Source organism: Panulirus ornatus, chromosome 23 (assembly GCF_036320965.1).
Source record: "Panulirus ornatus isolate Po-2019 chromosome 23, ASM3632096v1, whole genome shotgun sequence".
Lineage (NCBI taxonomy): Eukaryota > Metazoa > Arthropoda > Malacostraca > Decapoda > Palinuridae > Panulirus > Panulirus ornatus.
The window spans coordinates 6,652,959-6,663,158 of NC_092246.1; the positions used below are offsets into that span (position 1 = coordinate 6,652,959).

Here is a 10,200-nt window from a genome sequence, read left to right on the forward strand (position 1 = left end):
AGCAGACTGCAGATGAAAGTGTTATGGTTGCATTCACGTCTGCATTCAAAAACTGTCCCACAGAACAAATGTACGCACTTTCCTTGGAAATGAGGATACCAAGAAATACAGAAGTCAAACAGCAACAGTGAGAAGGTATGCAGATAAGCCAAGGACAATAACCTGCAAATCGTCGCCTTTGATTCGACCCATAACAATGTAGTTTACATCTGAGCCTTACTATGGTAAACTGTATATACCGTCCAGCTTAAAAGGCAATACTGTTGCGTTGTCAAGGGTTATACGGCCGTGCTCAAGGGTCATGCAGCCGTGCTCAAGGGTCACGCAGCCGTGCTCAAGTGTTATATGCGGCCTTTCTCAAGGGTTATGTGACTTTGCTCAAGGGTCGTGCGGAATTTTCTAAGATCCCAGGAAATTCCCGGGCCCTCTTTTAGATCTCCAAGCCCGAGTACGACGTACTCACAGCATCCCCTCCTCAAGGCCCTGCTTGAAGGGTTTCACCACCTCTTCTTTCTTCAGCCCACTTTACATAACTCACTTCGTGTACTATCCCGACCTAAATACCCTCCATCTGCCGCCCTATCATCAAATATACTCATTAATCCCTAAAAATATTCATTTCATATCATTTTCACTTCATTATCTGTTACCAATTTCCCATTTGTCTCCTTCATCGACTTTCCCTATTGTTCACTTGTTTTTCTCATGCTATTAACCTCCTTCCAAAACATCTAAATATACTCCCTGAAGCGTCAACACTCCTTTTCAACCTTCGCAGGAGGTATAGAAATACAATTATTTTCAATTTTTTTTATTTACTGTTTCGAAGGTTACAATTTTATTATGAGGTATTTTTCACTGTATAAAACGGCTATGACACCCTGTTTCCACCTGGTTTGAGCTGCAAAGCTGTAGCAGGCACTCATGTTATAATACATTAAACTGTAAATCTATGTAAAGTAAATTTAACATCCAAGGAAAAAGGCAGATGTGTTGGAAACGAAATGCTTAAGGATGATACAGGGTGTGAGGCAGGTTGACTGCTGTTTAAGTAATGACAACGTGAAAGAGGTGTGGCACTACATAAAGAATGTTTGAAAAGTTAAAGAGGGTATGCTGAAATGATTTAGTATACTAAGAAGGTGTATGATGAAATACTAATTGGATCTATATGTCAGTAAGGGGATACAGAAAGTGAAAAAGGCATGGAAGGAGTTTTGAGGTACTGGGGCTTGAACATTCAGGAGGATAAAGTTAATTTAATGTGGTATATGGAGAGGGTAGCTTTCTGCTAATGGGCTGAACCAGGGCATACAAAGAGGTCAAGGTACACCAGAGAGTAGTTTATTGGGCTAGGCTATGGATGGTGGGTTCTAGTTTCGGGAAGTTATACATAACAGCTAGGAACTGAACATGTACAACTGAGGTAAGTGTTTGTTCCTGATGTTATCTTCCTAAGGTTGGAAAGGGAAGTAGGTGAAAAAAAATCAAAATCAGTTTCAAAATATACATTAATCACAGTCATCCTTTAAATACGACATAACTAAAACTACAATATATCTACAATTATGAAATGTTTGGCAGGGTTTCTTAATAAACAACAGTATGCAGATACTAACAGGAACAAACGAATTTTCAGTGGGGTAAAACTATCACTTACATTAGGTTTTGTAATTACAGTATATGGTAAAATGCTGTACACCACATAATAGCTGAAAATGTCAGGGTAAAAATATAGCAAATGCAGACACTGCTCTTTCCGACGACACCCCAAGCACTGTAGTCATCCTGAATGACATTCTTTTAAGTTATTAGCTATATTGTGACTTATGAAACTATGCTGTAATCAGTCTGACAATCATTTTAATATATAAAGAAAACAGTGAATCATATCTGTGAAGTTAATCTTATTCCAATTTCTTCAAGTGAGGATTTCTGAAGCAAGAATATGAACTTTCTCAAAAACATAAAACACCTTTCAGTGTCTCAATTTTTAACATAAACATAGTCTGATGGCATGAAAAAAAGAAAAACAAACACTGGATATTATAACGACTCAAAACTGAAAGTCACATAGTGGCTAAAAATAAAACAACTTACAATTTTCAATATAATTTGACAAAAAAAATTTCTCTATTGCTTTAGCAATATACAACAAAGAAACTTCTTTTAAGCAGCAAATACTACATTCAAACAAACCAATAACTTCATTACCAAATTTCTGAAAATCAAAATAAGTGTTTGTAGATGTGGGTTTTTATCTCATCATGGCTGCCACCTCAGTGATGAATTATATGGTCCATAAACTTCACAAGAGCAGGAAAACAGCTGCACTTGAATTACAGCAACACAACATGTATTTATACCACCATATGAAATTATATTCTGCGTCTGCACCTACGTATTAATTTTCCTTAATCATACTATCACTATCATGTTCTGTATGGTACTGACACATAACTCTGCAAGTGGGTTAGACAAACTAAATACATCATATACTGTATGTCTAGTTAATTCATTCTATTTATAACCACTTAGCTGCTGTGGCTGGGGTCCAAACAAGTTAGTGCTATGCTTGTTTGCTGCTCTTGATGGTGCAAAGCCAAGCAGTTTCTGGATGTTCTGCAACATGATGTACATGTTAATATAATATACAATCAATTAAAAAGATTAAGAAAGGTTTGAGGACAATATATGGTGTGAGGTGGTTGATTGAATAAGTAATGAAAGGGTAAGAGAGATGTGTGGAAACAAAAAGAATCTGCTGGAGAGAGCAGAAGAGGGTGTATTGAAATGGTTTGGTCACATGGAGAGAATGAGTGAGGAAAGATTGACAAAAAGGATATATGTGTCAGAGGTGGAGGGAACAAGGAAAAGCAGGAGACCAAACTGGAGGTATGGGCGTTTATGTATATATATATGTGTATATGAGTGGGTGCGCTATTCTTCATCTGTGACTCATCCCATGTTTATGTCTTCGGTCAACTCAAGGTCAGGAGGATTATGCTGTCCATCAATACATTCTCCACTTCCATACTTACACCTCTAACCTTTCTTATTCTATTAAGGGACCCACTTACTCTTCTACCCTGTACTGCTATCTCCCTTATCTCTCCTTCCATACCATCCAATTTACCTAAGATAGCTCCCACACAGTTAAATTCTGTCATCTCTTCCAGGCTTCCTCCCCCATATCAATAAAAAAGTTTAGTACACTTTCTTCTCTCACTCTAAAGGGATTTGCAAAATCAATATCTTTACTATATTTCCACTGAAATACCATTACTTTACTTTAACTCACATTTATTTTCAACCACTTACACACATCACCCTAGGCCCTGATATTCTCTGGGTAATCAGAGCCTTCAAACTCCTTGGTGTCACAATAGATAACAGTATAAACTTGAAGAGTTATGCTTGCACTATCAGCAAATCTTCCTCATACCATCTGCATCTTCTTCACCAACTGAAATCACTACACATTCCACCAACTGAGCTCAGGAGTAATTATACCCTCTTCATTCTAATTAAACTCACCCATGCCTCCCCAGCATAATCCTTCTCACTAAAAGCTTCATAGAGGGACCAGCTAAAAAGAATGTAGAAAAGGTCATGTAAAATCATCCTGGGCCCTTTATACACCAACTACAAGATGCCCTCATCTCACTGAACATGTCCACTAACTCCTACTAACACTGGCAGCTCAAAAGGCACTTTAGCAATAAACTACTAACACAACCCCATCGCAGAGACCTTCTCCCCTAAAAGCTCCTCCACCAAGGACCACCATTCCTCACCACAATCGACTTGTTCTAATCAGAGCTCATACGGACAGATATAAGAGCAATGATATAACTACCACTGTGAACTTCATAAGTAATCCATGAACAAGCGCACAGCTCTGCACGTGAACTGCTCAGTTTTCTGTTAGGCTATGTGGTATATCAACTAATGTATCAAAGTTACTATTCATCCCTTAAAATTCAGTCAAGTTCATTATGTATAAACCATACCATTTACTCTGGAAACAGCCTTGCATTTCTTCCATCCAGGCTATCTAAATGTACCTCACCACTATGATTATCCAAAGTGTGGAAATATCCAGCTCACCCTAATCTTAAGCTCTTCTATTAGTTAAATAGTACATATCATACCCTCAGTTCTGTAATTTCTGTAAAACCTGAACTGTTTATTTTCAGCTGAATGGCTAACTAAATCCAATAAACCATTACTTATTTCTTTACTTTATTTACATCATAAAACGTACAACCTTCTGAACTCCATTTCATTCCCTGCAAACAACACATTATCATCTGCAAACAGGCTTGTCACCCGTCATCATACCTCACTACCACACTTCCTCTCTATACTCCTTTTCCCTAGCTTTCCTTTCATCTCTCTTATTACTTCAATTATATATATACGATATATAGCCATGGTGACATCAACACAGCCCTGCCTTACACCCACATGTAGGCTGAAAATTTTGCTCAATTTTCATTCACTCTTACACTTGCTAGAGGGCTTTCATACCATTCAACAGTTGTCCCCCTTCCTAAAACATCCTAAACACATCCCATAAAGCATTCCACTCGCCTCTCATATGCTTTCTCTAGATCCATAAAAACTACACATAGCTTCTTACCTTTCACTACATACTTTTCTAGTCAATCTCACCACAAAAATCTGGTCCACACATCCCTTATCTTTCTTATCTTTCCTATGGCCTCCTTGCTTCTCAGTGATTCAGCATTCACTCACTTCCATTATTCTATTGATCAACACTCTTGCATATGTTTTCCCTGATAAACTAAAAGGACTTATTCTCCTGCACCTGCAACAAGAATCCTTAGCATCTTTTCCTTTCTGTATATCTTTGGTATATCTTCAAAATCTTGAATTGCTACAGGACTAACAATATAATTCATTAATAAAAGTCTTTTCTGAAAAAAAAAAAACTGTAATGCTGAAAGATCATTAAGGCTATGAGAAACAGTTGCTTTTATCTTAAAGCATGACAAAATGTATGCATCAAGAAAAACACAAGTAAATAAGAGTAGATAAACTAACTTATATTAATACAATATCTAATGATATCATACTCTAACCTGTCTGATACTCATGGTGCACAGGATGTAGAGGAAGATGAAGGAGCAGTCAGTGTAGTCATCGCCCATGAGGTTACGGTGACTCAAGCCCTGAAGCCATGAAATGGGGATGAAAGGCAGTTTGGCTACAACACGTCCATCAAAGCTGTTGAAAAGAATGAACAAAAGTTAACACTTATGTGATATTCCTATATATAATAAATAATGATAATACAATAATAGCAATCCGCACACTGGAGAACTTTGGCAAAACTTCTGATATTAGATGGTTTAACAACACATATTCAAAATGTGTACTTTCTACTATGTTAGCAATAATGAATTGGAATGGAATAATGATTTACATATTTCACCAATTAATAATGAAAAAATTACTGTATCAGAAAATGAGCCCACAAATGAGACACATCTCTGGTATGGTGTCTACACATACTTTTTATGAATGAAGGAAAGTTTGGCTATAATGATGTCAACTCATATTTATTAAGACTTCATTCATACTGATATCTTGTCATCAAGGTAATAAGTCTAGAAAACTTAGCACATCATCGTACATATGCAGTACATTATACTTCAACTATCAATCATAATAAGAAATGTTGATAAAAATATTATCAATAACAATCATAAAAAAAATCAATCCACAAGTAAGACGCATCTCTGGTGTGGAATACGTGTAACCCTGAGGTTACAGGGATATAATGATGTCAGCTCTTACTCATCCAGACTTCAATCAATAAGATCTTTTGTCATCTAGGTAAGAAGCCTAGAAAATAGAGCATGTCAACATACTTTTAATCCACAAGTAAGACGCATCTCTGGTGCGGAATACGTGTAACCCTGAGGCACTTGTTGTGAATGACATGAAAGAGTCTGGCTATTATGATGTCAGCTCTTACTCATCCAGACTTCAATCAATAAGATCTTTTGTCATCTAGGTAAGAAGCCTAGAAAACAGAGCATGTCAACATACTTTTATCACATCTATCCATTAAACTTATATTTTGTCTTATTCTTCTTTCTTTCTGCCTCACTCACATGTGAATTACTGGCATTCTGTCCACAAACATACAATTTCTCCTTGTCATATGTAACACTTGACAACAAATAACAAACACAGCTCATTCTTCATAACTTGATTTTCCTGCGATGAGCACTATGGGCTAACCCTGCCTTTTGGCAAAATGGTAGTAGTAGATACAAGTAGTAGGTAGGAACATTTAAGCAGGAGCATTAGTTAAGAATAGTAAGAGCACTGGATAGAAGTAGTCAGTGAGAATATCAGGTAGGTGCCTTTGCAAACCTTGTGTTAGAATTGCCCTCTGCCAGTGGCCTATCAAGGTTAAGGCACCAAAGGCTAGGAAGTAGCACTGGAGTTTACTAGTTATGAAGACTATTGCCGTGACCAACCCAATAAGGGAGTTCTAATTGGACCTGGGGTCAGAGATATAGATAGAAAGGTTGTTCCATCACCTGAAAAACTTCTTGCTGGTAGTGAACTCATGGTGTCTAGTTTAACACTCTTTTTCATAAAAGTAGCAATGTTTATAAGTATACTCTGTTTGTACAAGTACTGTTAAATGAGAAAATTTATGATGAAGACATTTTCTATAGTGTAAAATCAATTCTTTCTTTTCCACACTGGGTGAAAGTAATTTCTGATGTTTAGCATTCTGCCACACACACACACACACAAAAAAAAAAAAAAAGAAAAAAAAAGTGGGGGAGGGGGTGGGGATACTTGCATAGAATTGAACATGGAGAGCAGTGCTGTAAAAGCAAAGCCTATAGCAAACATGCTCTTCATCTTAACCAATGATAGATCTCGATTACTGTTCTTCAGTCGTTCCTCTTCACGCTCTATCTTCCGTTTCTGTTGCCGGTCAATGCTATCTCCATGAGCCTCTTTCTTCTTTTCCACTGTATCAAAAATATAATAGTTTTCATTAAAAGGTGTGAGCAAACACTATATTACATGAAAGACTGGAACACTCACTTCAAATTCTAGTTCAACCTTTTTTTTATCGTACATTTTGCTACCTGCTAGTTCAAAAAGTATAAGCAAGAGTTTTACAGTCACAATTAACATCCCTATACTCTTAAGGAGTAAAAAATGATAACTTATTCTGCCCACACACATCAACATTTGATTGTTTCATTTTTCATTTTGGGCCTTAATAATATGTTATACATCACAGTTAAAAAAAAAAGTCCATTCTGTAAATAATCTGAAGTCATACAGTGCCATGTGTCAAGTCTTAGATATATACACTTACTATCACTGCAATATAAATTGTGCTTCTGCAAACCACTACACAAGAATAAAGATCAAGCAAGCCTTGACACAACACCATGTGAGGGTGATATAATACTTACATCTCTTACACTGCCGCTCCACCTCTGCCTTCAACTTCTGATATTTCTCTGTCCGATACACTAGCAGCCAAGTTAGCCCTACAATGAAAAAATTTAAACACTTTACAGTACATATATGGGTAGGTGAATACAAATATATATAAAAATAATAATGGGTTATTTATAACCTTAAGATAAGAAATGACTTGCCAAACTACCAGGAAACTTTTCAATCAGCCAAAGCTAAAAATGGGATTCCTCAATCAGAGCACAAAAGGCTATTCATCCTATTAACAAACATGCTCATTAAAGGGATTTCCTATGCAATCATGTACCCACCTACATCTGAGAAGAAAAGGTGTATTAAAGCCAGTGATTTTGCTCATGTAAAGCTCATGACCAACAATTATGGGCTCAAGTTACTGCACCTCCATTATCGAAATCCTCAACTAATGAAGGGGAAACTAACTCATTAATTCTCAAAATGGTGAATTATGCAAAATCAGCAAAACTTGAAAAATTAGAAGAAAAGGAGTTATCAAATAGCTAAGGCCATCTAAACTGAGTAACACATTTACACATTTAACCTATAGTACTGACTGTTGATGTGCCATGTCTATTATGGGATGCTTTTGCATTCTGACTGAGTGCCAAAATTAGTTTTGGTCATTTAATAAACTTAGGTGCAGTAAACAAGAGTGCAACGAGTCAGAAACAAGTATTGGCAACTTAGACAATGTTTCTCCATTCTATATCCATATCTTTTACCTCAACTGGTCAATAACTATCAAACTGCTGTGCAGGCTAGTCCTTTATTTTTGCACTGCCCAGGCAGAATTTTACATATATATATACATGTATATACATGTGTATGTGGGTGGGTTGGGCCATTTCTTTTGTCTGTTTCCTTGCAACCATACAACATTGTTGGAACCACTATTCCTTCAAACATACCCATTTTTGCTTTCTGAGATAATGTTCTCGACTTCCAAACATTCTTCAAGGCTCCCAGAATTTTCGCCCCCTCCCCCACCCTATGATTCACTTCCGCTTCCATGGTTCCATCCGCTGCCAGATCCACTCCTAGATATCTAAAACACTTTACTTCCTCCAGTTTTTCTCCATTCAAACTTACCTCCCAATTAACTTGACCCTCAACCCTACTGTACCTAATAACCTTGCTCTTATTCACATTTACTCTTAACTTTCTTCTTTCACACACTTTACAAAACTCAGTCACTAGCTTCTGCAGTTTCTCACATGAATCAGCCATCAGCGCTGTATCATCAACGAACAACAACTGACTCACTTCCCAAGCTCTCTCATCCACAACAGACTGCATACTTGCCCCTCTCTCCAAAACTCTTGCATTCACCTCCCTAACAACCCCATCCATAAACAAATAAAACAACCATGGAGACATCACACACCCCTGCTGCAAACCTACATTCACTGAGAACCAATCACTTTCCTCTCTTCCTACACATACACGCCTTACAGCCTCGATAAAAACTTTTCACTGCTTCTAACAACTTGCCTCCCACACCACATATTCTTAATATATTCCACAGAGCATCTCTATCAACTCTATCATATGCCTTCTCCAGATCCATAAATGCTACATACAAATCTATTTGCTTTTCTAAGTATTTCTCACATACATTCTTCAAAGCAAACACCTGATCCACACATCCTCTACCACTCCTGAAACCACACTGCTCTTCCCCAATCTGATGCTCTGTACATGCCTTCACCCTCTCAATCAATATCCTCCCATATAATTTACCAGGAATACTCAACAATCTTATACCTCTGTGATTTGAGCACTCACTCTTTTCCCCTTTGCCTTTGTACAATGGCACTATGCAAGCATTCCGCCAATCCTCAGGCACCTCACCATGAGTCATACATACATTAAATAACCTTACCAACTACCAAAGGATCGAACCGTCGAGCTCAAAGGTGGTTAAGTGTCGTCCTATCGTGCTATAAGGGGATAGTAGAAAGCCTCACGTACTAAGTATGCGCACTTGCATTCTCATGGATTCCATTTGTATAAGATTTAGCGTTGGATATGAAATGGCACTAAAAACTCACCTTCACCAAAAAGAGCTGTGCAAATAGAGATAAAGACAATAAATAAGGTGTCAGCCCACATATTAACAATCAGCGGCCCGTCAATACGGTAATCGGCTCAAAGTATTACTTCTGATTCCTTAAAGGACTCGAAAATCATCGTACCTCAAGGCACTAATTGTTAGACAGTATCCATATGAAAATAAAATACGCATTTCACATAAAGACTGACGGCTTGTTTGGTCTAAAAATTATGCTAAACTTCTGAATGCCTTCGAGTTTTTCTGATAGTGTTTATAAGCTAGTGTTGATGCCTTGATCCAAATCATCCCCGCAGAAACTATAACAATGATGTAATTCATCATTTCATGATAATGTTCAGTGAATCCTCACTTAAATATTAGAAAATTAAAATCAATAAATGTGTTATATGCCAGTTCTTCCACGTATGATTTGTCAAGACATTATCTGCTTCATTGACAAATCACAGCGGTGAAAGTAGAATCCAGGTACCTAGAATATCGTATATACAACATTATTATCGTACTTCTGCCTATCATTGACATGAGATAGACGAAAACACAACGTTTATTTTACCAAACATTTCCTCCCATAGAAAATGAAAAATTATGTTTCTGTAAAACTATGTTTCCAGTGTATG

The 10,200-nt window shown here is 37.1% G+C and overlaps 1 protein-coding gene across 1 annotated transcript; it reads right to left on the reverse strand.

The window, feature by feature from the left end:
- Nucleotides 1-795: 795 nt before the first annotated feature.
- LOC139756756 (calcium load-activated calcium channel) lies at nucleotides 796-9,717 on the reverse strand. Its single transcript, XM_071676508.1, has 5 exons — nucleotides 9,561-9,717; nucleotides 7,485-7,562; nucleotides 6,854-7,028; nucleotides 5,109-5,253; nucleotides 796-2,622 (listed from the first exon to the last, which is right to left on the reverse strand). Exons 1-5 carry the CDS (start codon nucleotides 9,619-9,621, stop codon nucleotides 2,521-2,523), a joined length of 561 nt encoding a protein of 186 aa, XP_071532609.1. The 5' UTR covers nucleotides 9,622-9,717; the 3' UTR covers nucleotides 796-2,520.
- Between the last annotated feature and the right edge of the window lie 483 nt (nucleotides 9,718-10,200).

Bases quoted from the DNA above. Each gene is read 5' to 3' on its own strand.
- LOC139756756 (XM_071676508.1), bottom strand. From the start codon at position 9,621: ATGTGGGCTGACACCTTATTTATTGTCTTTATCTCTATTTGCACAGCT. The intron at 7,563-9,560 runs GTGAGTTTTTAG...TTTTCATTGTAG, and splicing joins CACAGCTCTTTTTGGTGAAG to GGCTAACTTGGCTGCTAGTG. The intron at 7,029-7,484 runs GTAAGTATTATA...TTTTTGATACAG, and splicing joins GGAGCGGCAGTGTAAGAGAT to TGGAAAAGAAGAAAGAGGCT.